The 27,929-nt window shown below is 42.2% G+C and overlaps 1 protein-coding gene across 1 annotated transcript; it reads right to left on the bottom strand.

Annotated features, from left to right (window-relative positions):
- Positions 1-15,097: 15,097 nt before the first annotated feature.
- Positions 15,098-24,111, bottom strand: fxyd6 (FXYD domain containing ion transport regulator 6; the record flags this gene model as incomplete). Its single annotated transcript, NM_001103045.1, is given in 7 exon segments — positions 15,098-15,638; positions 16,811-16,849; positions 16,927-16,976; positions 19,705-19,744; positions 22,096-22,170; positions 22,527-22,568; positions 24,056-24,111. Coding segments are annotated over 6 exon segments (285 nt in total). The 3' UTR covers positions 15,098-15,638; positions 16,811-16,820.
- Between the last annotated feature and the right edge of the window lie 3,818 nt (positions 24,112-27,929).

Here is a 27,929-nt window from a genome sequence, read left to right as displayed (position 1 = left end):
GGGTTGTTGGTTGGGAGAAGGGCGGGTCAAGTTCCAACGTTACTCATGTCATGACTTACAGCCTCATATACAAAGCATGTGCCCATAAATCTTGCTCACTGGGATCTACTCTATGCAACTTGTGCCAGATTTCAAGTTTTGATATTCACACCATTTGTAAATGTGCCTGTCATTAGAATAAAAAGTTGCTACGTTTCAGTGAAACCAGTGAGTACCCTTGTATAAATTACAGGTAAGAAAAATTGTTTTTTTTCATTTACTCCTGGATAAGTTATTGGAACATTATTATAACAGAGGAATTGTTTCCTGGTATTTGTTACTATTTCTGCTTCGTTTTTGGTACATGCACTGCAGCCCTCACTTGCTTTATGGCAGGGATCTTAGATATAGTCTCAGGATCAGTGCCAGGTCCCACAGAACATCAGTTATCTATTATCTGAATGGCTTATAGTCCCCGGTCTCTAGCTTATGGCCTCTGGGAGGTTGGCTTCCCAATGGGCCCAGTGTTGGACTGGCCCACCAGGATATCAGAAAAACTCCCTGTGGGCCCAGATGTCAGTGGGCCCTGTTGCTTCTATCTATTTAGCCTATCAAGGAAGCTTGATAGATGGAAGAATAGAGTATAGTATGTAGAGAAAAGAGACTAGGATAATAAACAGTTTGAGGGAGGAGAAGAGCAATTAAAGTTTTGAGAGTGGGCCTATGGTCCAGGGTTTTCTGGTGACCCCCACCATCTCAGTCCGACACTGAATGGGTGGGAAAAAAGGAGTAGACTGACCCAGTACCAAGATCTGAGCTGGCTACAGTACTTACCTGCTCTCTAGCCCTACCTACCTACTCTACTGCCTGCTTCTTTACTAAACCAATACTGAATCAGTATTCCAGAAATGAACAGTCAGCAAGTGAGTGGCTACAGGTATTTCCATACAAAGTTTATAGGAGCAATAGAACAGCAGGACCAGCTGTCATTTGTGCTGCAAGAATAACTGCCAGAAATTATTCTCTTTTCTATAGAAAGGTGGTATTAATAGATACAACCATAGTCACCCTCATCCCCACCCAGCACTGGACCTGGTTTGCTCTGTCTGTTGGCTGGATTCCGGAACCCATATACAAACTGACATGCTTTTTCTAATAACCTCTTACCTACTGAACTTTCTACACTGGGAAAAAGTGACTGCATATCCCCATCCCCACTCACCTGAGCAGATAGTACACACCCCACATACCCATGGAACTAACTGTACCTATTGCATTGAACTCCAGTCATGCCTAGCCAAGATGGAAGTGATTGTAGTATTGTAATGCTCCACTACTATAAGGGCCCAATTTAGCCACGTTAGGAAACTACCGACAGTACTGTGAGAAGCATTAAGAGCACAATCAGCGGTCAGACTCGACATCTTGGGCCTCCTGGGGCCACCCATAATCCTATGAGACCAGCTACCTACCCACTCTTTATGCATAGTTGAGCCTAGTGGTGAAGGGCCCAGCAGGACCAGGGCCCATTAGATTTTTTCCTTTACCTGGAGAACCTGACCTCTTGGGTGGTCCTCTCACCTTCAACACCCTCTTTCTTCCAAGACACTGCTGTCCAACTTCTGCGGAGCCGAGGGCCAGAAGTTCTCTAGCATACATGGTGGAGGGCCGCTAATGGAAGCCAGTTTTGACCACTCCCCCTTTTTAAACCACACCCACTTCAAACCACACCTATTTTATCACAATGGTGGTAGCACAGCAAAATCCCAAATGCTTGGTCCTTACTGCGGGGATATCAATCGTCTGTCATATGTTAAAGAATTATATTATGTCATATTAAAATATAAATAAATAAATATAAATCCATGGATAGCACAGCAACCCCCAGCACATAATTACACACCTTAGGGACCATTTAATGGCTATTTCCAACTGCTAACAAACCCACAACAAACTCCTGCCAGGTTCACCTCCCACAGGCAGCATAAGGCAGGCAGAATATGGCACACACAGGTAGCACTCAGCCTGTCCTATGCTGCCTGTGTGTGCCATACTCTGCCTGCCCTACCCTGCTTGTGTGTCCCAAACTTTACCTGCCCTATGCTGTCTGTGTGTGCCATACTCTGCCTGACCTACCCTGCTTGTGTGTGCCATACTCTGCCTGCCCTGTGCTGCCTGTGTGTGCCATACTCTGCCTGCCCTATGCTGCCTGTGTGTGCTATACTCTGCCTGCCCTACCCTGCTTGTGTGTGCCATACTCTACCTGCCCTATGCTGCCTGTGTGTGCCATACTCTGCCTGCCCTTAGCTGCCTGTATGTGCCATGCTCTGCCTGTCCTACCCTGCCTGTGTGTGCCATTCTCTGCCTGCCCTATGCTGCCTGTGTGTGCCATACCCTCCCTGACCTATGCTGCCTGTATGTGCCATACTCTACCTGCCCTATGCTACCTGTGTGTGCCATACTCTGCCTGCCCTTAGCTGCCTGTGTGTGCCATACTCTGCCTGCCATACCCTGCCTGTGTGTGCCATACCCTCTCTGCCCTATGCTGCCTGTGTGTGCCATACTCTGCCTGCCCTACCTGTTTGTGCCATACCCTCCCTGCCCTATGCTGTCTATCTGCTATAATCTGGCTACCCTATGGTCCCTGTGTGTGCCATTCACACAGGCAGCATAGACCAGGCAGTACATACAATTACAGCCTGAGCCTGAGGTGTGAACACTGCAGGGGGTGAACAATGCAGATATTAAAAGGTGTGAACAACACAGGGGATTACATGTTTAAACAATACAGGGGGATTACAGCCTGAATCTGAGGTGTGAACAATGCAGGGGGGGCAGTTAATCTCAGTACTGATACCATTTAAAGCTTACACAAAGTTAAGCCATCAAAGCAGCCAGACAGGTGGGGGGCCACACAGAGGGGGGGCCACATGCGGCCCACCAGTTGGACAGCACTGTTCCAAGACATATTGTCATAACCAAACTAGCAGCAGGATGTTTGACATTTGATGGAAAAAGGCTTGGGCACTGGGTCCCATTGGGATTTTTCCCAATATCCTGATGGATCAGCCCAATACTGACCAGGAGAAAAAGGCCTCTGCTTTACAATACAGAAACATATAATATTTATACTAGGGATGCACAGAATTTGGGATTCATCTGAATCAAATGCTAATTTGCATTTGCAAATTAGGTTAATAAGTGTTTATATGTCAAAAAGTCACGTGATTTTAAAGATTTGCATTCAGTTCAGGCAGGCGCATGAATTTGACTGAATCTGAATCATACTAAAAAAGGCGATTTTTCACTGAATACCGAACTGAATCCTGGATTTGGTGTATCCCTTTTTGTACAATATATATATATTATTTATATATGATATAGTAATATTAAATATTGTAACATAAACATAATAAAATATTTTTATTTGTATGTAATATGTTTGTAATAAAAAATTATTTTTTTTTCAAATTTGTGTAATCTTTATTTAAAATTTGTTCCCTTAATTGAAGCTACTTCAACCAAGGGCTGCCATCGAGGGGGGGGGGGGACTGTTGTCCCATGACCAGTGAAATCCTCATCCGAATGGGGGCCTGGCCACGTTTGTGAATTGCAAAGTTAAAAATAAAGGTACGTTAAAATTTATGCAATTTACGTAATTTACGCAAAAACTGCCCTAACTTGTCTAGTAACTTACATAAACTTACATACAGACTTGCATAACTTATACATCAAGCAGTGACAAGTGCAGAGCAGCGTGACAGGGGCAGGCAGGGGCAAACTCCACTGACCACCAGTGAATTAAAAACTTAAGGTAATTTCCACTGCCCCATGAACTGACTGACTTATTTGGCCCTCGTAGGCCCTACCAGCCCGGACCCGCTGTTTAGACTGCTGGGAAATACAGCTGCAGCAGATGCAGGCTGGGAGAAAAATTATGCGGCAGGTCAGAGGTATGGTTTGCAAAGGGGGAGCACTGCAGCGGTGCAACTAAATATTTGTGATGATGTAGGGGGCCTCCATGGCTGGGGTGGAGGGCCCTCAAGGTGGCAGCCCCTGTGGGCCTGGCACACCCCAATCCGACATTGGATAAGGTATGTGCCTAGCACCCCCTAACTGTTGCACCCTTGACATGTGCCTCTTCTGACAAACCCTAGTTTTGACCCTGCCATTAGATAAATCTTCTGTGCCTTTCCCTTCTGGAAACCAGCTATGCAGCAGCATACTGTAACTTTACATTTCCATTATAGATTTATGAAGTGCTAGGCACACGTAGAGGTACAGTAAGGCCTGCAAGATTATGGCTTAGAGCCCCATATACAAAGCACATACACCTGAGTCTTGCTCAGTGTCATCTACTCTGTGCTTCTTGTGTAAATGTGCCTGTCATTAAATAAAAAGGTATTGCAAACAAAATGCAACAAAACGAGATGGGACCCTTTATCTGGAAACCCATTATCCAGAAAGTTCAGAATTACGGAAAGGCCATCTCCCATAGAATCCATTTTAATCAAATAATTCACATTTTTAAAAGATGGTTTCCTTTTTCTCAGTAGTAATAAAACAGTACCTTGTACTTGATCCCAACTAAGATATAATAACTCCTTATTGGAGCCAAAACAATCCCATTGGATCTAATTATTGTTTAAATATTTTTTTAAGTAGACTTAAGGTAAGAGATCCGAATTACGGAAAGACTCCTTATCCGGAATACCCCATTCTGGATAACGGGTCACATACCTTTACAGGGCTATTGCACATGGGAGCCCCATGGTTTTTGAACCAAAAGTACCTGTTATGCTCGTGGATAAGAAGATGGCCCTATTGAATTCAGTCATACTGTGTTTAAAAGAACACCCAAACAAATGTATACATATGGATTATATCATCCACTTTATTTATATAGCATCGACATGTTACATTGAGGTTTACAGGAATTATTATTTGTATCAGTCCCTGCCCCAGTGGAGCTTACAATATACATAGGTTTTGTTTCTTTGTTTATTCTATAATTAAGCTGGTGAGGTTATTTCTGAGCTCTGAAAAGGAGCACACAGACCCGCACCCCCCCATCAGTACAGCACTGCCTGCATTCAGCAGTGCACTATTTATGAAGTGCAGTGGGGTTAGGCAAGAAGACAATCCCTTCTTTCTTCTCCTACTTTTTGTGCCATTCAAAGGAGTGTTTGTGGGCACAGGCCACAGCGGAGCCCTGTACTTACCATGTACCATATGGCAGGCTGTAATGAGAGGGGATGCCTTGTGACTGCCAGTGCTGTGCTCTGCACCTAGCACTGGATTTCCAGTCTGGCAGTAGAACGAACATAAAGAGACACATTTTGTGTGCCCCTCAGTGTTTTAGCATTTGAGTCCAGTAAGTAAATTAGCCCTACACTATTACACATAAAAAGAAAGATTGATTGCCAGCACACAGTTGGCCAAAAAATAATATTTTGCCAAAAATATGTAATCTCACATGCAATGTCAAGGCCTCTCATTGTCCTACACTGCCTAATAGTATTCTGAAGCTGCAGTGCACTAGGATGTATAATGTAACTGTATTGGAGAGTCATAATCAGCAAACTAATACGCCCACAAGTCAGAGCAAAATTGAAGCTAAATTGAACTAAATCCCCATGGTTAGTTGCTTATAATTGTATAAAAGTACAGGGCCCTTTCCCACAGGCATTAGTGCTGTGCATGGATAGATACAGTCCCTTGCATTGACCCCACTTACTTTGTGGGTAAGTTTATAGGTGTGGGTGCCTTTCTCCAAAAGTACCTGGACACCTGTCTGTCCAGCATGTCATTCCGACATGCCATTTCCTCTTATGGGATGACTTTTTAGTAGATGTTGGGACATTGTTGATATCAGGAAAGATTTTGTTAACATAGCTGCAAAACACTAGACAATAATATGCAAATAAAAAAGTAACTAGGATCGGTAAGGGTGAAACACATGAAATGCTTTTGCCACTCTTTTGCCATCCTTTGGATCAGCTAGCAGTTACGCACGATATATATAGGCATTAAGATTGAACTTGATGGAGGTATGTCTTTTTCAACCTAACTTGCTATGTTAATGTGTTACTATATGAATAATAGCAAGGTGTGGCACACCTTTGCTGGAATTTTGAGAAATAAGGCTGCATTGTGGCTAAAAAGAACTTTGATTTTCATTAAATAAAAATGATTGTTCATACACAATACCATTTATACACATTACGTATTGGGGCATTCTTTTTTATGTTATATATACATGAATACATATTTAGGTATGTACATGCAGGTAGGTGAAATATTAGCACTATAAATAAAAGTATATCAAGATTAGGAGTTTGGATCTATCAGTATGCTGGCTTTGATTTTCAAAAACAACTCAATTGCACATTCCAAACCCCCAGGACTTGCGCACAGTGTCAAGTGAATGATTAAGTACAATGGATTCATTAATCTCTAACTAACAATTAATAGTCTCGCTGTCCCCAAAGTCAAATCTGCAGAGAACCTGCCATGGTTCAGCTTCAGAGGTGACTGACGGTGAGAAAGTTTGATTCTTGCTGCTACTTGCATGTTTGGAGATTCATTGATGTTAAAATGAGTTAGTTGGTCACTATAGATCATAGGATCTTTAGGCTTTTGAAACCAGCCCTGTCTTTAGATGTGTCTGCAGTACATCAAGAACATTCTCTAAGGGGCACATTTACTAATCCACGAATCCGAATCACGAATGGGAAAAAATCGTATTGGAAACGAAAATTTCGGAAGATCGCAAATATCACGAAAATGCTTACGAAAAAATCGTATTAGTCACGATAATATCGTATTGGCGATCCAAAAGTCACAAAATTTTCGTACCGAACAATTGTAAACAGCGGTAAAACCTTTCCGATTTTTTCGTGCAAACGTCCGAAAAAGTGCGGCGTACGAAAAAGTCGTGCGGACGCCCGAAAAAATCAGCGAAAATACGCTCGGAGTGTTCGCATGAACGCTCGAGCGTTCGTGCTTTTGTAAATGTGCCCCTAGGTGTGCCCCTGAAAATGTGTAGCAGCAAACCAAATCAGGTGATCAAAAGCCAACCAACATTTGTACCCCTGTTAGTGATGCCCTGCAGGAAGATCACACAGACAGAATCCAAACATTGCAACGAAGGGAGCCGGGCCCTAACCTATACTTTAATTAACACCCATTTTCTTATTCTTATCTCTGAATCTAAAAATCATATAGACAGTAAGACATTGTGCAATCAAGAAGGAAAGTAGGAATGTTCTGGATACATGTGTTACTTACCTAGGTGATACCATGTTAAGCTGTTTGCTCATTAGCGGAAACTCCATTCTCATTGCTTTGTCAGGTGGGATTTGAGTTCTTTACTATTCTCACTTCTTATACATCTCATACTGCTTAAACTCCCTCCCCTCTCCCTGAGAATGTGCACCTTCAGGGTATACATGTCTTAGGAATGCGAAGGGCAGTGATGCATACAAAGTCTTAAGTAGATAATGGGAAATATGCAGTCTTTTTGGCATTTCTAAAATTGGCATTTCTTAAAAACATGCACTGTTACCATATATTTAAGATATTGTCTAGCGAAGGGGTCCCCACCCTTTTTTTTCAGAGTCATATTTAAACATAAAAAAGTTGGGGAGCAATGCAAGCATGATTTTTTTCTGGCTGGTTATTTGCTAGCCCTATGAGCACTGCCAGTATACAGAAGGTTCTGTTTGGCAGTACATGTGGCTTTAATGCCTCCAATAGATGCCTTCAAGTCAGACATTAAGAAATGAGCACCTTCTTTGAGGGCACTGAGAGCAACATCCAAGGTGTTGGTGAGCAACATGTTGCTTACGAGCCACTGGTTGAGGATCACTGGTCTAGCATAAAGTTTTATAGTGTTTTTAATGTTTACAGCTCACAACAGGTGGCAGGGCCCAACAGGGTCAGAGCCCACTGGGTTTTCTTCTAGTCCGACCTCTATAAAAATATATTGCATAAAACAATATAGTATTATGTGCCATTGGGTAATTCTAAATAGAAAATTGCCATTTTAAGTACTAAGGGCTGCCCCCTGGGACCATATAATTCATGGTGCTCAAAAACAAACCAAGGGCACACATACATGCCATCAGCCTATATGGCACACGTGGTATTTACTATTATCCATCCCTCTCCCATCCTGTGTGTGTAGTGACAGGAATTAATGTGATCTGCCTGTGCACACACAGAAATTGCAAACACAAGCATTTTCTGGCTGACATTCACCCCATGTGCGCAGTGACAGATATGTATTCAGTGTAACACACACAGGACTGATGAGGGCCAAATCAACCTTTTCTGCACTTGTGTTTTTACACCAGTGGAATAAACAAACTGTGTGCCATGGCTTAAGGTACTAATGGGCCAAGAAACAACCACTGCTACACATATGCTGGGGGGCTGTGGGGGCCTCCAGTGCGATCTTAATCCTGGGTCCTCCATTGTCTTGAAGTGGCACTTGGTGAAATTTAGATTACACCTCTTATCCTGCTGTTAAATGATCTGTTTTTAATTTGTTTGTTTGTTGTTTACCATGAAGCCTAAAGATGAAGATATTCACCTAGCCCCTTACATTTAAAGGAGAAGGAAAGGGGGTGGCAAATGTTAGGCACCCCCATTAATTGTAATCCTGTTAGGAGAAAACCACACCAGCCTAGGGTAGCCGCAAGCCAGCGATCCTCTTCCTTCTCTCTTCTATCTTTGGGATCCCGGCCTGTGCATGGGCAGTAGAGTGAAAAAGGTGGCTTTTTTGTAAAGGTTCTGCTTTTCAGTGATGGGCGAAATGTTTTGCCAGGCATGGATTCGCTGCGAATTTCCGTGTTTCACCATTGGCGGATTGTTTTGCGAAACAGATGAAAAAATTTGCTGCAGAAAAATTCGCTGTGCGTCCAAAAATTGTCACCCGCGTCAAAAAAGAATAGTCGCGCGTCACAAAAGAATAGTTGCGCGTCACAAAAGAATAGTCGTGTGTCAAAAAAGAATAGCCGCGGGCGACAAAAGAATAGCCGCAGGCAACATTTTTGCTGTTTCGCGGAACGGGACAGATTCGCTCATCACGACTGCTTTTCACCGTACTGTGTATGCGCAAGCAGCACCAAGAAAGTTGAAGGAAGACCACTGACTCTCAGTTACCCCAGGTTGGTGCAGTTTTCTCCTAACAGGAGCACCAGCCCAGGGTAAAAGGTAAGCGATTAAAATCACTGGGGGTGCCTAACATTTGGCATCCCCCAGTGATTTTTACCTTTCCTTCTCCTTTAAGGTAGCCATACATGGGCATATTTCAGCTGCTGATTTGGGTCTTCGGACCGATTCGGCAGCTTATCTGCCTGTGTATGGGCATCCCTGACAGGCCTACCTGACCAACATCTGGCCTAGAATTGGATCAAGAACCACATTGATGCGGTCCTTGGTCTGACGGCACCTATGCCCACCATTTTAATCTGATTGTTTGGCTCTAGGGTAACTATCGAATTAGCCCGATAACGCCCATGTTATCCATATTGGGAGAATATCCGTTTGTTTGGCGACCTTGTGTGTAGGGCCACCTTTAGTCTCATAAAGCACTCCATAATGACAGCCTCTTTATATTTAGATCCAGTCACATGAAAGGAATACCTACTGAAACTGTGATGGCAAAGAGTTATTATTGCTTGTATCTGATTTTTATTCACATCTAACAAAAAAAACAATTTTTTAAATCACTGACCTTGGATATATTGTAAGCTTACCCTAAGTCATTGTGTAGATTCACTGAATTAGAACAATGTTTAACTACGCAAATATAACCATTGCATCTCAGAACACAGTCACCTTGTTAAATTCTACTACTTTATTATGGTAGCAAAACTCATTACTCACACGGTGCAATTCCGCTAGCATGTGAAACTCATTTCAGCCCTATAAATCCACAGCCGCTTTCAACTGGATCCTGACACCTGCTCGCTGATGTGTGATGTGCACGCCCACAGGTGTTGTGCCCCCAACCTCACATTGTATGCTACACTGTTAACCCATTTATCCCCAGAAAAGGACTGCTACACAATCAGAAAAGTTGTACATTAACAAGGACTGGAGTTTCACCTATATGTGGGCTGCATTTGCCCTGTTAGAACAGAGATTTGCTTTATCAAATTAATGAGTTCTTTTAATGTTAATGAAGTAACCGGTTATATACATCCTTAAATGTGTGTTGTTCTCATTTTATAGTGCAAATACAGGGCTGCCAATATAAATGCTGAGGTGCTGGGGGATAATGCGCTGCACTGCTGTTTGAATCTAGTGCTGCCTGCGTCAAAGCCTAATTTCTGTTTGGGGTGCCCAAAAGCCACCCCCCCCAAGAGTTGCGCACATGTGCATCATTTTCAGGGCACTGGGGACAGGACACGCCAAAGCCTGGACCGTTGTGGCCTGGCCTGCCATGCAAAATCAATAACCCCAGTTCTACTAAATGAGCACTAAGGGGTGCACTCTTGCACCACTTGCATTCCCACCACTTCATTTAAAAGGTACCCTAAAAGTGTGCACAACTTTCTCTTTTCCTATAGGCAGCAGTCTGAAAGCATAGATGGTTCACCACACAGAACTTTCTTCCTTTGCATATTTGCTATTTATAAACGTTAGGAAACAGGAGTGAAAAAGTTCTACTTATGCTCCATTAATTGATGTTTGTTCTGGAATGGGTAGCTGTGTGATGGTTGTTATTTGGTGTGGTTATTATTGAGCTCTAATGGATTATACCTCTGCAGATAGCAGTATGGTGCAAGTATTGGTTCCTTTTCTATTGTAATAACATTTGTTTATGGTTTCATGGGCATGTGGATCAAGATAAACATTTCCCATTACCTCCCAAGACACCAGACCTGATCATTATTGAATTTTCATGAAAAAGAATAGAAAATGGATTTCAATCCTTTAAAAACTGAGGTATTTGATCTATTACATATTCAAATTTCACAGTTTGAAGTTTCCAAGCAGAGCACTCTGCTGTGGACCTGAAAATATGATATTATTGACATAGTTGCCTATGAAGAATGCTTTGAAGGTACCCCATTTCCTTCATCAGTTAAGTTTAGTGCTTAGTTTATAAAGTATGCTTTTAGTGGCACTACATACAGAATGGGAAGCTGCTGTGCACAAGCCACTGGTTTTGAAACCAATGCAAGGTGCAGAGGGTAACAAATAAGAGACTAAAGTGTGCCATGGATTGGTCCTAAAGGGCACAATTTTTTAGCCCTTAGCAGTTGGGCTTCTACCATTACAGACCTAAGGGGTTGTTTAGTTATGTCAAGACAGTGTGCAAAATGCCAAAAATGGCCAGTCAGCCTTTTTTTGCACTTTGCACGCAGTCTTAATCTGTCCCTGAGTTGCTGCAACACAGACCTGCGGATGCAGGCTGTCTGCATTGAGCAGGCCCCCTACCCATCTCCTAATTTGCACGTCATGCAGACGCACAAGTTAGGACATGCAGAGGACACAAGCTGGAACAGGGCCCTGTACTTATTGCCAACCCTACTATGCACCAGATTTTTGTAAATTAAAAAATAAAAACAAAAAGCACTTCATGGGGCCAATTTATCAAAATCCGAATTTTGGACTTCTAAAAGTGCGAGTGAAAAAATTCGGATTAAATCCAATATTTTCTGATGTGCAAAAATTTTGCATCGAATGATCGTAAACAGCGCAAAAAACTTTCTGACTTTCAGAGCATGTTTTTGGAAGCCTCCCATAGGACTCAATGGCACTCTGCAGCTCCAACCTGGCCCAGCGAAAGTCCCGAAACCAAAGCTTGAATGAATAACGAAACTTTCGTACTCGTGACAAATACGATTTTGTCACACAAATTGTCTCAAAGTACGAAAAAGTTGCAGAAATTAATGAAAATATTGTAGAAAATACGCACAGTTCTAAAACTACAAATTTTTTGTATTTGGACTCAATTGTACATTAATGAATAGGCCCCTAAGTCTTGTATTGTACAGTGTGCAGAGTAGTAAGGCAGCCCTGTGCCTGCCTTGACCAAGCAGTAAGTATATGGCTCCTTTTTCAAGTTGCAAAAATTTCAGTCGTGTGCAGATTGTTGTGTAAGTAATGTACAGTATATGTTAGTGTTCTGCCTATGTACATCCCAGATGTATGTATGGCACATATATGCTCACAACTTAACCTGTGCATATTGTTGTTCATTTTGTGCAGGTTTTCATTGTCCCACAACTAAAGCAGGAATTCGGGGGGGGGGGGGGAGGAAAAACTCTCCATTAAAACATGGCAAAACTGAGCAATATTTTTCACTTTGCCTAAATTAACCTAATGTTTTGCACCACATTTTTTTTGACAGATATGCCTTGCTTCACTTTAAAACAGCCAAAATAGGAGGATACAGGGGTGTTTCAAGTTTTCCCAAGAGACCCTGTGGCACATTATCAAACCCATCCTAGAGCTTAGCATGAAGATCAGGACCTGGCTCTGCATGGTGCACAGTGACCACCCCAATCAAGGTTAAAGAAACACTATGTCCTTATTTTAATGTTTTCTGTATTTGATATATTAAGACGTTAATGTTTATTTCCTCTTTTTCCATCCCTATGGATTTTGTTAATCTGTTGTTGACCAGTTCTCAGCAGTTCTTGTCTTATATGCCTCCTGTTGTGTTAGGCTAATGCCAGACGAGTCGTAGGGCGGATATTTTCGGCAAGCGGAAAATCGCTTGCTGAAAATTCTGCCCTATGCCTCCTACATGTGCCTGCACCCGAATTAATGGAATATGCTCAGGTGCAGGCACATGTAGCCGAAATACACATAAAAATGCAAGAGAATGCGAAGTCTCGCGTTTTTATGTGTATATCGGCTACATGTGCCTGCACACGAGCGTATTCCATGGAAATTAACATTAACGTCTAAATATATAAAATACAGAGACTTCGCATTCTCTCGCATTTTTATGCGTATTTTGGCGACATGTGCCTGCACCTGAGCGTATCTCATTCATTCGGGTGCAGGCACATGTAGGAGGCGTATGACGGAATTTTCAGCAAGCGCTTTTCCTTTTGCCGAAAATATCCGCTCTACGACTCGTCTGGCATTAGCCTTACAGTCCTCTTTGAGGTGAGCAGGGGGAATGGTATAAATGTGCAATGGTCAATTAGGTGATGTACTTGGGGGCATGGGAAAGAGCCATAAATAAAACTGGGTTTTAAAAAAATTGGATTTTTAAACAGTTTTTTGCTTTAAGGTTAGTATCAGCAGCAAAAAACTTTGCATGTACCCTGTGCAGAGAGATACCATATCAACACATGTATTCCCTCTGTACTGTACAGTTTTAAATTGCCAAGGTTTTAAAGCCTGGCAGATCATTTGCAATTTATTGCAATGAGATGTAACATAGGCATAACCTATCACTGTCATAGCTTACAGTCACTACTGAGACAATAAAAATACATTGGAATTTAGTACCCAGAATGCAGAAAGCTTCTAGTGGGTGTAGCATGGTTGGGAAAATCATAGAAGGAAGGTATATCTGTCCCAGAATCCTCTATGATGAAGCATAGAGGGCTGCGAAATTAAGGGTCTGTTCAGCTGTGAAGACTGATTAGCCTCACCTCTAGTTAAAAGGTGCTCCAACTGGAGCTGTGATGTGTAGCTCATACTGCATGTAAAAGAGTGTTTGGGGACAAGGACTATTTGCTGCACAGTTACCTCTTAGTCTGAGGTTATTTTGTTCCCAAGAGGTGGATTTCCTAGTAGCCAGCTACTATCTGATGGCCTAAAGACTTGTGGCTGCTTCTGAGAGAACACAGGGATCCTACAAAAGACTGTGAGTGAATCTTGCATAGACTTGTATTGGATTCATCTGCCCAAGTGTGGCTGTGAAGGACAGTTTATTTTTCGGCAAGACTGCTACTTATTTGGTATATTAGGATATCAACTCCATGAACTTTCATTTTTTGCCAAAACGTCTGTGTTAAATAAATTCACATGCCAGATTTCAGTTTGAAACCTTGTGTACCTGTCTCTTATCTGTGCGAAGGGAACTGCCCCTTCTTCCTAAATAGCTAAATCCCCACACAGGTTATGAGGTTAAAAATACAGTTTTATTTCACATTTGTTTGACATCACTAGATATACATATACGATAAAAAAAATTGCTAGTATTTGATTATAGAAGGAGCTCTTGTTGCCCCGGAATCACAGCAAGATCGGTACATACTGTAAGAAACAGATCTCTACACGTCATTGTGTAAGAACATGCCACTGAATAACCATGTCTGCACAGGGACCAGACAGACAAAAAACTGCAGAAAAGAAGCACATCAACCTGGGTGGGACAGCACAGCTCATAATGTACCTAAAAACTGCCAATGATTAACTTTTTAAGTTTTTTTTTTTTTAAATTTCAACCACCAGTCTGTTTAATATTAAAAAGGCTTGCGCTGACTAAACTGATATTTATATTTCCTGCAATGGACCTGACGCAGAGTACATTGGGGGTCAGTCTTAGACAAAAGGGAAAGTATAAGTCTTTCAGAAACTGTACGTGGAATCACAGTGTGGCGTTACAGAGTAGAGCTCAATGTGTGAGTGCAAGTGTAATGTTATAACAATTTTTATAAAGGGGGCATCCCTTTTGTTCCAGTTTTATGTTGTTCCTTGGAACAGAGAAGCAGGACTTTATAATATAAATTCATATAACCTAGAGAAAAGCAGAGAAAATGTAAATAGGAATACTAATTCAGCTAGCAGGCTTGGAAGCATGTTCACTGATACTTCCCCTTGGTTCTGTATAGAATACACAATGATATCCTGTATACATTACTTTGCATAAAATAGTTACATAACTTTGCATATTGACAGATGATATAGTTATTTCGACCCGATATTCTCATTTATTTCTCAGGAGATATATAAACACAGGTTATTCAGCAGAACACAGATTCTATCTTAAGCCTACAGATTAAAGGACAGATTTCCTTAGTATTTAAGATGAGATAAATAAAGCTTTCATTATTATGCTTCACATAGTTGTATATCACAGAGATATCTAGTGCTTAGCTGTTGACAAGATTAAATTGATTCTACATACAACATATTTATATATATATATTTATATGTACACATATGTGGCTCCCCAGTACACATCAACAAAAACATTGAAAGGCACAAACACAATTAGAGTCGCCCAACAGGATTGCCTATAATATAGAATTAAACACCATTTTATACACTGATTTAGAAAATGTATTGTGCAAGGATGGGTACAGCTTAGTAGCAACAAAATATCTGGCTATTGAAAAACTGAGATTAATTGCTGTCCTGTGATTGGTGACGTGAACAGCTGTATGTACTATAACCATACATGAACAGTGACAGTGGAGGAAGCCATGGCTGATCAGTTGTTTTAGATCCTTGATTCTTGTTCCAAGGCTCCGACACATTTTCATCCCCAAAGTGTGTGATAAGACAAGTCAACAGAGCACAGAACTTCTAAAACCTGGGACGATGGCGCTACCACGTACAGTATAGACACAATGCAGTCAAGTGGGGAGGCTGCTGAGATGAATGAGGGTTGGTAACTGTAGGAGAAGGGTTTGTTTTTGCGTAGATTGTTCTCTGTAAGTCCCTGGTTAAATCTGAGAGAGACAAGAGAGTTAGTGAAACATTTGTATATAAAAACACCTGTCTAAAGAACTATTCCTCCTTTCAGCAGGATTCGGATGAATCCATGGTCCTGGCCGAACCGAATCCTTAAAATCGTGATTTTTTTGTCACATAAACACAAAGGATCAAGGGTTCGGCCTAATCCCAAAATAGTGGATTATTTTGTAAATTCATTTTAAAATATACTAGAAACAGAGATTTATCAAGGTTCATAGAGAGGGTTTCTCACAAAATTCTGTAAAATGATTCCAGAATTGAATTGACATTTGTAACCTTCAGAAAAATGTTGTAAAGAATCACTGCTATGTTTATTCATCCCTGAAGCTAGGTCCAGAAGCAGATTCAGTTATACATGCTCCTGCAGGCTTCGTGCAAGTATAGTGAATGAAGAGGAAGACAGATAATGGCACCTGTGAATTCTGCTGAGCACTTCTACATGTATACAAGTAGGAACACTTTTAAAAGGAATATACTGTGTGGGGAGGTAGAATGGAGGGGGCTGGGGTATTGGTGGGGTTAAGTTCTCCTTTAAGCTACATAAATAGCTCTTTCAATCCATATATTGTTTATTTCATGTCTCTTTGTGTAGCTTGGTTCCCTACAAGCTTTCCTTTTATTCATTTATACCATGCACTACTGCTCCATATAACCTATGAACGAAATTACTTTATTATTAATATATATTAATACTATAACTTTTTACAAGGCGAATGATACAAAATTTGCACTTTGGGCCCTACAAAATAGAGCTCTGGACCTGAATTCCCCCCCCCCCCCCCCCAATCTACAGCTTTACCTGGATTCAGCATGACAAGGGGTTGGGAGAAGGGAGGCATGTAGGTACCCCCCTATCACCCCTACTCATCCCTTAACTTACTTGTGTAACACTTGCATCTGAGGTGAATGTAAATTACCCTTAACATACATACAGTTGTACATTATCGTTTTTTTTTATAAACTAGATGTACTTGAACTTGGTCCTTCAGCTGATCTACTATACACAACATCTACATGCAGTTGTAGGTTGGACATGTAGTTGGAGGGCCAGTAGAGGATTTCCGTAACATCATCACTGTGTACAATAACCCATAGTTTTTCATTACATCCTACAGGATTTTTCTCTTTGTCCCACATAAATACTCACAGATTGTCTCTTAGTTTTCTGCCTTCTGGGATCCCCTAGCTGTGGAGAGAGGGACAGAATTTAAGTTTTGTCCTTGAACGTACATAGTCATACATTTTGTTTTGTATCTGGATCACCTTTTGAGGCAATTAGGTTTTCAGCCTGAGCTTCTTCATCTCCAGGAGCCCTATGAAAGGAACAGGATACAAGATTCATTCACTGCTATGCTTCTGAAGAGTATTTTAAAAAACACAATAAGAGTATAAAGCCCACTTATCAATAAAAAAAGTTTGTATCACTGTTATAGCGAGCTTCCATTACTCCATTGGCGAGCTTCTACTTACTAGCAGCTACTTCCTGCTATTTTGCTCCTCCGCTTTAATTCTCAGTTCCCTCAGTTATTTCAAGCAAATTGTTTATGTACTGATGTGGTTGGTGCATGCAGAAAGACCATGTTTAAAGTATGAGCTAAAACTTAGATGTCAGTATAGGGAAACAATACTTCATGTATAGAGGTGCTAACCTCATAGGCAATGTTAGTGTGCAACAAGCACACAAAAATAAACTGTGTGAGGGAAATTATACTTTATTATATGGGAACAGATTTGCCCTGAGTGCTCTTGGCCTAATGTGCATTGCTTTTTAATAGCAAGCTCCTTACAGAATTTTTCAAAAGCAGTGGCAGTACCTATAGAGCAGACCCAGGTCCACTGTAAATAGTTTGCCATCCTCAGCCACTTCAAAAGTATTCACTTTTCTAGCTTGCTCATTTGAGGCCCCTTTATAGGTCCCTGGTAAGGCCTCAGCTTGAGTATGCAGTGCAGTTTTGGGCTCCAGTTCTTAAGAAGGATATTAATGAGCTGGAGAGAGTGCAGAGACGTGCAACTAAACTGGTAAAGGGGATGGAAGATTTAAACTATGAGGTTAGACTGTCGAGGTTGGGGTTGTTTTCGCTGGAAAAAAGGAGCTTGCGAGGGGACACGATTACTCTGTACAAATACATTAGAGGGGATTATAGGCAGATAGGGTATGTTCTTTTTTCCCATAAAAATGATCAATGCAACAGAGCCCCCCCCCTTTAGATTAGAGGAACGAAGCTTCTATTTGAAGCAGTGTAGGTGGTTTTTCACGGTGAGGGCAGTGAGGTTGTGGAATGCCCTTCCTAGTGATGTTTTAATGGCAGGTTCTGTTAATGCCTATAAGAGGGGCCTGGATGGGTTCTTGAACAAGCATAGTATCCAAGGCTATTGTGATACTAATATCTACAGTTAGAATTGATATTGGTATATATGGTTTATGTATGTGAGTGTATAGATTGGTAAGTATAGGTTTGTGTGTGCTGGGTTTACTTGGAAGGGTTGAACTTGATGGACTCTGGTCTTTTTTCAACCCTATGTAACTATGAGGCAAACTGGAGCAAAGGGGGAGGGGGGTTGGGCTTGAGTGTGCATGCCAGGCCCCCTACAAAGATTTTTTTGCAGGGGGGCCCAGACCACTACTGATCAGGTAGTATAAGGTATAGAGGTATAATAAGGATATTATTATTGATGTAGCTGGTAACAATAAAAAAATGTAAATATAATAACAATAAAATATTATTTTTATATGAGATTATTGAGATCTCTCTTTTTATATACAGCGGTTGTTACAGCTGCCCCTAAATAAAATTAGATACTCTCAGGGGCACAAAAAAATGAAAATGCAAAGACTTGCATTAAAAACCACAGTGCAAATTGTAACAGAGCAATTGAACAGTTTTATACTCCATAGGGTTCATAGTGCAATATGCCATGGTTTTATGAATACAGCACTGCTTGCGTTCAGCAAGGCTGTATTCATAAGGAGCAGGAGGCATGTAGGTGTCTGCCCTCCTGCCTCCTAACTTGCATGTAATTTAAATGGAAGTCAGTGGATGCAAGTTCTTTGTGCCTCTTCAGGCACCCATATCCAATTTTATATGCAGCCAGTTGGAATAGCTGAACTTGAATATATTGGTTAAAGGAGAAGGACTGGTTAAATCACTGGGGGGTTGCCAAATGTTAGGCACCCCCCAGTGATTATAGTCACTTACCAGATACTCCAGGCCAGTGATCCTGTTAGCAAAAAACAGCACCTGCCTGGGGTTCTTTTCAGTGAGCGCCACGGAATCATCTTCATTCTTCAATGGTCCCAGGCCGATGCATGCACAGCGGAATGAAAAATACCTGTTTTCGCTTAAAGTTCAGCTCTTTACTCTGCCCATTGTGAAAAAGGAAGAAGCAGAACGATCACCCTATTGTGCTCATACACACGTACCCTAGGCTGCTGCACTTTTATGCACCAGCCCAAGATACAAGGTAAGTGATTATTATCATGGGGGCGGGGGTTACATTTTGCACCTCCATTGATTTAACCATTCCTTCTCCTGTAAGGTAATAAAAGTTGCAGTGTTGAAACCAGGTCTATTAACCCACAGCAATGGTGGTAGCATTTACTGTTCACTTGTCTGAAACAAAGTATCTGATAAGTTGCAATGGTTTTTTTTGTACCTACTGCAAATGTCTACTTTTTACTTTTATTACTTTTCCCTCATAGAGTACTAAATATGTTTTTAGCAATTAGTAGTCTGTAAATTTAACTTTCTGTTTTATTTTTTTAGGCTACATTTCAGAGACATCTCTCTATTTATGTGCAACAACCCTTCAGTGAAATTAGGCACTGGCACCACAGCCTCACCATTTATACAGAGCATACCTATGAATAGGGAAATGTGCCAGGAGGTTTATTACAGGCTAACCCCCATATGTAACTTTGCCCAGGTGCAGTAACCCATAACAGCCAAAAAGATGCTTACCTTTAAGCAGGTGACCAGTTACTGGTACCTTCTCATTGGTAGCTAATACATAATAGGTTTATTACATAACCCCATAATTTACCTTTGTTTCTGGTTCAAATTATTGCATCTGCACCTCCTGCCTGCAAATAAAGAAACATCAGATGAGTTTTAACATAGACATGTATCTGTTACAGAAATATCAAGATGATACAACATGTAGAAATGAGGAAAAAAAAATGCCCCATTATGGTGGAAATTACCCCAAGTCCAACTTCTATTTATCCAGACAGAATTGCAAATATGCAAACCAACATTATCCAAAATAATTAGATTGTATGGCTCCCTTTTATTACTATATGGCAGTGCTGTCCAACTTCTTCGGTGCCGAGGGCTGGAATTTCTCTAGCATACATGGTGGAGGGCCGCTAATGGAAGCTAGTTTTGACCACTCCCCTTTTTGAAACCACACCCACTTCAAACCACACCTATTTTATCAAAATGGTGGTAACACAGCAAAATCCCAAATGCTTGGTCCTTACTGTGGGGATATCAACTGTCTTTCATATGTGAAAGAATTATATTATGTCATATTAAGATATACCCTTAAATTCCATATGCCTCCTCCTCCCCTGTGGATAGCACAGTAACCCCCAGTACATAATTACACACCTTAATGACCATTTAATGGCTATTTCCAACTGCTAACAAACTCCCACAACAAACCACTGCCAGGTTCACCTCCCACAAGCAGCATAGGGAAAGCAGAGTATGGCACACACAGGCAGCACTCTGCCTGTCCTATGCTGTCTGTTTGTGCCATACTCTGCCTGCCCTACCCTGCCTGTGTGTGCCATACTCTGCCTGTCCTATGCTGCCTGTGTGTGCCATACTCTGCCTGCCCTACCCTGCCTGTGTGTGCCATACTCTACCTGCCCTATGCTGCCTGTGTGTGCCATACTCTGCCTGCCCTTAGCTGCCTGTGTGTGTGCCATACTCTGCCTGCCCTACCCTTCCTGTGTGTGCCATACCCTCCCTGCCCTATGCTGCCTGTGTGTGCCATACTCTACCTGCCCTATGCTGGCTGTGTGTGCCATACTCTGGCTGCTCTATGCTGCCTGTGTGTGCCATACTCTGCCTGCCCTTAGCTGCCTGTGTGTGCCATGCTCTGCCTGCCCTACCCTTCCTGTGTGTGCCATACCCTCCCTGCCCTATGCTGCCTGTGTGTGCCATACTTTGCCTGCCCTTAGATGCCTGTGTGTGCCATGCTCTGCCTGCCCGTCCCTGCCTGTGTGTGCCATACCCTCCCTGCCCTATACTGCCTGTGTGTGCCATACTTTGCCTACCCTATGCTCCCTGTGTGTGCCATACACACAGGCAGCATAGTCCAGGCAGTACCTTCATAGGTATCTACAGTACCTGTGTCTGGGGTAGGGAATCAGGGATTGCATTCCAAATGTAAGGAGCAGCAAAGCAGAAAGGTTTAAGGTGGGAAACAGCAGCAATAGTAGTGGGGGTTGCAACCAAGCGGTTGCTTTGAGAGGAGTGGAGGAGTTGGCCAGGAACTTATTGAGACACAAGAGAAGAGATGTAGTGAGATGCAGATGAATGAAGGACTTTGATGGTTAAGGAGAAGGAGTTTGTAAATTATTCTTGTAAATTATTCTTACGGAAAGATGTTTTTATATTGAAGATGTGAGTAAGAGCGGAAGTAAGCTTAGCAGCGCAGTGTTTAAGAAGAGAAGAAGGCATAAGGTCAAGAGAGCAAGTTGTGAGCAGAGAGGTTGCTGAGGGATGTAGAAGGGCATTGAATATAGAAAACAGGCCTTGTGCATTGGATTTGTTATTGTTTATAAGGATATTGTAGCACTTATTTTTGTGATTCCACTTAATTACAGTATATGCCTCTTTATTTTCTTTATCACTCCCCCATCCTAGCAAAGCACAGGATTCAATGGAGGAAATGGTCAATGCAAGCAGCTGGACAGGATGCTTTTTAAAGGAGAAGTAAAGGTAAAACTAAGTAAGCTTTATTAGAAAGGTCTATCTAAATACCGCCATAACCCCTCTCAGAAGAGTCCTCTATCCAAAGAACCACAGGATTTCTTGTCTTATTTTATGTAATCATGTTCTTCAGTATCAGAATTCCTCTCCTTTAGGGTTCCTTCAGGTTTGGGGCATGAATCTGCATCATAAGAATTCTCTCCCCCTCCCACAAGAATGTGTGAGCTGTGCTACCAAGTGCTAGAGCTGCAGTAGGAAGCTAAGGAGACCAAGCTAACATGGCAGCTGCTATCTTAAACAAACAGAGAAAGCTTCTAGGGCTGTTTACTCAGACATGGTAAAGCTTTCTGCAGAATAAATATAGCGTGGCACTAATGTGGCTAATCTATTGGCAGTAAAATGCCAAAATGCCTTTCCTTCTCCATTACATACATTCTTTATTTGGTATTTACCAGAAGCTATTATAGATTTATCCATGCAACATACTTACTGAGAATCAAGAGGATCCCCAGCATGAAGAGGACAACTGCGAAAACAAGCCCTCCAATGCGCAAACTTTCATAATCTGTGCATAAGACAATACATTGTTAAATTTGTTGATTGTTTTGGATACAACAGAACCACTGGAATGGTAATAACATTACTAAATAAACAGCAACAAAAAGCAATAACTCGCCAGCCTGTGATTCATTTTGGGCATATGGTTTGGCATAAATGAATCACAAAAAGTCAATAATAAATGACTTGTGATATCCAAATGGATCTAGCCAACAAGGCTTTTACTGGAAATGTGTGTTCCAGCATAGATGACATTTGTTTCCAAAATTAGGAGTCACAGGGTACAGAGTTCTTAGTTTTGGTTAAGATAGTATACCAAATATAAAACCTTAAAGTTAGTGTTAAGTGTATTCACTTTATTACCATAGTGAAATGGGTCTTGATCCTTAACTTCCTCACTGGCACCTGGGGAAAAATACAATGCAATAGAGTTTTACAAATGAATTTCTGGTTTGGATAATCAACCTATCGTAAACTATGAATTTGTAGTTCCGCAAGCAATCTTATCTCCTAGTAGTAGTCTTCTGTATGCACGGAAACATTCTGGCAGTTCACCATCTACAGCAAGATATCATTCATGGCCGCTGTAGCTGTGTTGTTTTATGTTTTGCTGATCAAAAAAGGTAATAGATATTGAGCTAAAATCTGTCTCTCCTTTGCCTAAATCTAGATTTCCCTGGGGAGAAGGGATGGAAAAAAGCCGACCAAAGAGTTAGTCTCCCAGTTATATCTGAACTGATCACAGCCAAAGTTATCGCCAAGTGCACACAACAAATTGTTATAGATGTTTGGTGGAAACATAAAAGTTTTCCCGCGACAAGTCTCCCTTGTTGCGCGCGACTAATCTCCCCAATATGACATCCCACCGGCGAAAAATGCCCGTGAAAATCTCCCTTGTTGCGGGCAACTAATCTCCCCAATATGACATCCCACCGGCGAAAAATGCCCGCGACAAATCTCCCTTGTTGCGGGCGACTAATCTCCCCAATATGACATACCACCGGCGAAAAATGCCCGCAACAAGGGAGATTTATCGCGGGCTACTAATCTCCCTCGTGTGCCAGAGCCCTTAGTTCTCTTGCTCTTTTTCCCCCAGCCACTGTAAATGAGCCCTAGAAAATTTCACAGGAGTAACCCTGGGATTGATGTTGACTTATCTTGACCACTTTAGATGAAATAAAGCAATGAACTCAAGTGGTTTACTAAGACTATATAAGAGGTTAATTAATATATTGTTTTGTGATACAACCAACTCACTTGGCTCTTGGCTCTTCTATACCCCAAAAGTTTACTTCCTGCTTTCAGCTCTCTAACCATAGCAAGTCAATGACTTTTGGGGGGGGGGGGGAGCACATGGGACATAACTGTTCAGTTAGTTTGTGAGCATGCAGGTCAGATTCAAATGCAAACTAACTGAACAGGTATGGCCCATATGCCCCACCTCCTCAGTCACTGATTGGTTACTGACTGCTAACAGCTTAGAGAGCTGTAAAGGAGGAAGCAGAGTTCTGGCTATTATGTTAGATATCTGCCCGCGTCAGCTGTTATAGATTACATTTTTGCCCAACTATATTGAAAATATTTTTCATTATATTACTATATATATACTATTTACTGTATATATAAACTATTTTCATAGTTTCATTTTTACACTGAACTGCTCCTCTAACAGCAACTGTGGGTCATATACTGACCTACCAACCATTGTCATGGGGGAAGTGGCTGCGTGCATAAAAAATAAGAGATTGCTCCAATTATTATTTAACTGCTTACAGTCCTAAATAGCAAATGTGATAATAGGTTAGCAACAGATAAGTATTTGTAATTAACTAAAACAGATTTGGGCTTCCCTTGAGTAACATGGACTCAGTTGGCTCAGGCTGCCTACTTACCTAGTACTGGAACCAGAGCAGAACAAAGGAAAATCAGTGCTGCCTCCATGAGCCCTGTGGAAATAAATATTGTTAACTGAATTCCTCAATACTACTGATACCTCATTAACCAGAAGTCAGTGAGAATAATCTTAATAACCCAAACTTATTTGACAGGTCATATTCTTTTCACAAAGAGATCAACAGGAAGTTGTTTTCAAAGCATAGGGCATTAGGGGTTGAGTGTGGCCTGCATGGCATTACATTATAACACTGCTGTGTGGCACTCCAGGGGGTCTGTGTGGCTCCAGGTCGGCCCAGAGACTGTTTATTTTGACTGTGTAAAATGTTTGATAGCTTACACTGAGTATAAAAACACACCAGCAGCCTGTTTCTTAGCTCTTCAGTAGGAACCAAAGTTAATAACTTGACCCACTTGGTATGAAAATCATCTTTGAAAGTCAGATATAATCCTTAAACAGATGCACAGTGTATTGTAAAGTGTTGTGCAAGAGACTATAATAGATGAAAGGGACACAGGATGGCTGTGATTGAATGGCAGCAGCACAGGGTGGCTATGTACTGACAAACATACCTTATGGCTAAGGCATGAAAGGCAGAGGCCCTGGGAGGTTGGGATTACTAACAGCTTTCACCAAAGAGATTTCTGCAGGCAGCTGCCTTGATATAAATCTGAAGAAGCTGAAGAGCAGGTTTTCTGCTTTGGCCAGGAAAACTAAATTGTTTTGGTTTATGCAACAAATTTATATAAAATGATTTTGCTAAATGGTGTAGTGAATTACATATACATGCATATAAATACACTTGATCTTGCACTGATTACACAGGCAGGCAAAGGTTAGAGTATAATTGTACGGACACAGTTCAAATAGCTTCGCGTTTTCCACTGTAGGAATAGGGCAACAGCAGTAAAAAACGTACATTTTATAATTCTGGTTCACTGAAAAAATACTGACAAAGCTCTGACACGATCTCAACTGAGAGTTCTTACGCCTAAATGCTCTGGCCGCCTCTCTCTCACCGCAGTACCCTGCTCATTCACGCTATTTCCGGCAGGGGGCGCTGTAGCGCCTGAGTCAGGACATTACTCGATTCTGGGTGCAGAGGGTGAGAGAGATGGAACGGTGCATAAAGGCCAAGAAAGATGGGGTGCATGAATTCTTGCAAGGTTGGATCTGTCAGGTGAGTGAGAGCTCGTTTATTTGATTCATAGACTATTTGCTTAAACGCCATTTCAGGGCTGTTTCATTTAGGCTTTTATCTATGCCCTTCTTCCTACCGGGTCACCTGCTCTCCATATATCGCTCAGCGCCCCTTTAATTCGTTTCTATTACTGCAGTTCCAGTTGCTTCTCTTTTCCACTGATTTTTTCATTATATTTAGTGTTCTATTTTCTGTTCATAATTTTACCCTCTGTCTCTCCTTCATCCTGACCAGCATATGCACTGCCACTGTGTCCCACTGTTTCAGTGACTTCCATGTTATTCAGATCATGCAGCTCACCTTTATACCCACATTACTTTTATTGCAACACTTGCGCCTAATAATTCAGTACTGAAAATTACAAATGCAATATCATGCTGCAGACATTTTTTAATGAGTAAAACTTTAACATACACATGTGCCTGGCAGCATGGACTTTTGTAGAAATGCAGCTCTACTGTAAATGAAGGATTTTATCTGAATATTAATAATATACATTTATATATTATTTTTACATATGCTAGGAAATATAGCATTTGTACTGATAAGTTAAAGTGCAGTATCCGTTTTACTAGGTAAATTTGTAATATGCTTGTTCTAATTTGTTTGCAGGTGGTCAGTTGCAGCAGTGATGATAGTAATTCATAGTATAGGTACATGATCTGTTATTCAGAATGCTTGGGACCTGGGTGTTTCCAGATAAGGGTTCTTTCTGTAATTTGGATATATTTATCTAAAGTCTGCTAAAAATTATTTAAACATTAAATTAACCCAATAGGATTCTATGCGAGATGGCCTTTCCGTAATTCAAAGGTTTGTGGATAATGGGTTTTCAGATAATTGACATCAGTCTTGCAAGAGCCAATACATCTCTGTACACTTAGGGCTCTGGCACACGGGGAAGATTAGTCGCCCGCGACAAAACTCCCTGTTCGCGGGCGACTAATCTCCCCGAGTTGCCTACCCCTGCCATCCCGCCGGCGAACATGTAAGTCGCCGGCGGGATGGCAGACGCGGAGGCGCGATTTCGCTCAAATCGCCGAAAAAGACTCGCGAGTCTTTTTCGCCGATTTACTGAAATCGCCCCGCCGCGTCTGCCATCCCGCCGGCGGGATGGCAGGGGTAGGCAACTCGGGGAGATTAGTCGCCCGCGAACAGGGAGTTTTGTCGCGGGCGACTAATCTCCCCCGTGTGCCAGAGCCCTTAACATTCTTTGTAATCAGTGACTAAGATCAAAATGATACCGTGGTTTAGTGCTGGGCGGTATACCGGTTTAACCGGTATACCGGTTTTTGAAAAAAAACCGATATGATTTTTGAACATACCGCTATACCGGTATGCGCGCCTCCTGCAGTTTTTATCCAATTACATCCGGGTTGCGCCCGTGCGCACGTGACGTCGGCGCGCATGCGACGTCGGCGCGCACGCGACGTCGCAAGGACGCATCGCTGGAGCTGGAGGAACCACAAGTTGGGTAAGTTGGGCTGGGGCTGGTGCTGGGGTTGGGGGGGTTGTGGCTGGTGCTGGGGTTGTGGCTGGTGCTGGGGTTGTGGGGGTTGTGGCTGGTGCTGGGGTTGGGGGGGTTGTGGCTGGTGCTGGGGGGGTTGTGGCTGGGGCTGGGGCTGGGGGGGTTGTGGCTGGTGCTGGGGTTGTGGCTGGTGCTGGGGTTGGGGGGTTGTGGCTGGTGCTGGGGTTGTGGCTGGTGCTGGGGTTGGAGGGGTTGTGGCTGGGGCTGGGGCTGGGGGGGTTGTGGCTGGGGCTGGGGCTGGGGGGGTTGTGGCTGGTGCTGGGGTTGTGGCTGGTGCTGGGGTTGGAGGGGTTGTGGCTGGGGCTGGGGGGGTTGTGGCTGGGGCTGGGGCTGGGGGGTTGTGGCTGGTGCTGGGGTTGGGGGGGTTGTGGCTGGGGGGGTTGTGGCTGGGGTTGGGGGGGCTGTGGGGGTTGTGGCTGGGGTTGGGGGGGCTGGGGTTGTGGCTGGGGGGGTTGGGGGGGCTGGGGTTGGGGTTGTTGGGGGGGTGGGGGGGGCCACCAATATTTATTTTTTATTTATATACCGTCAAATACCGTGATACCGATATAATTTTGAAAAATACCGTGATTTAAATTTTTGGTCATACCGCCCAGCTCTACCGTGGTTAAATGATACGTTTTGTATATATAGCCACCGTGATGTTATACCTTAAAAAGCTCTACCTTGCCTCAATGTGCATAATACACTGTAATATTCTCTTGAGAGTGTAACTGTGGGGCAGGAACCATTATCTCACCTGGGCTAGAAGTCTTTGGCAAAATTACAAAGTTCAACACAGATGGCAAAAATATAGTATAATCAGGCCAACATAATATCCTACATGGTTAAATATGGGAATATGGGTAGAAAAAAACTGGTTGTGACTGAGGATTATTGGGGCAGACAAAATGGGATCAACAATTACTTTTTTGCATTTGTTGATGTTAAGTACATAATGGGTGTAAGTAATGTTATTTCTTGCAAAATGCTGAACAATAAGTTATAAAAAGTAACAATAACAATAAAACTGTAGCCTCACAAAGCAATAGTTTTTTGGCTGCCGGGGTTAGTGACCCCCATTTGAAAGAGTCAGCCGAAGAAGGCAAATAATTCTAAAACCATATAAAGATAAATAATGAAGTTGAAAAGTTACATAGAACTGAC

The sequence above is a fragment of the Xenopus tropicalis genome, chromosome 7 (assembly GCF_000004195.4).
Source record: "Xenopus tropicalis strain Nigerian chromosome 7, UCB_Xtro_10.0, whole genome shotgun sequence".
Taxonomy (NCBI): domain Eukaryota; kingdom Metazoa; phylum Chordata; class Amphibia; order Anura; family Pipidae; genus Xenopus; species Xenopus tropicalis.
Note: the sequence above shows the minus strand (reverse complement) of the source record. Positions and strands in the feature narration are given on the sequence as shown.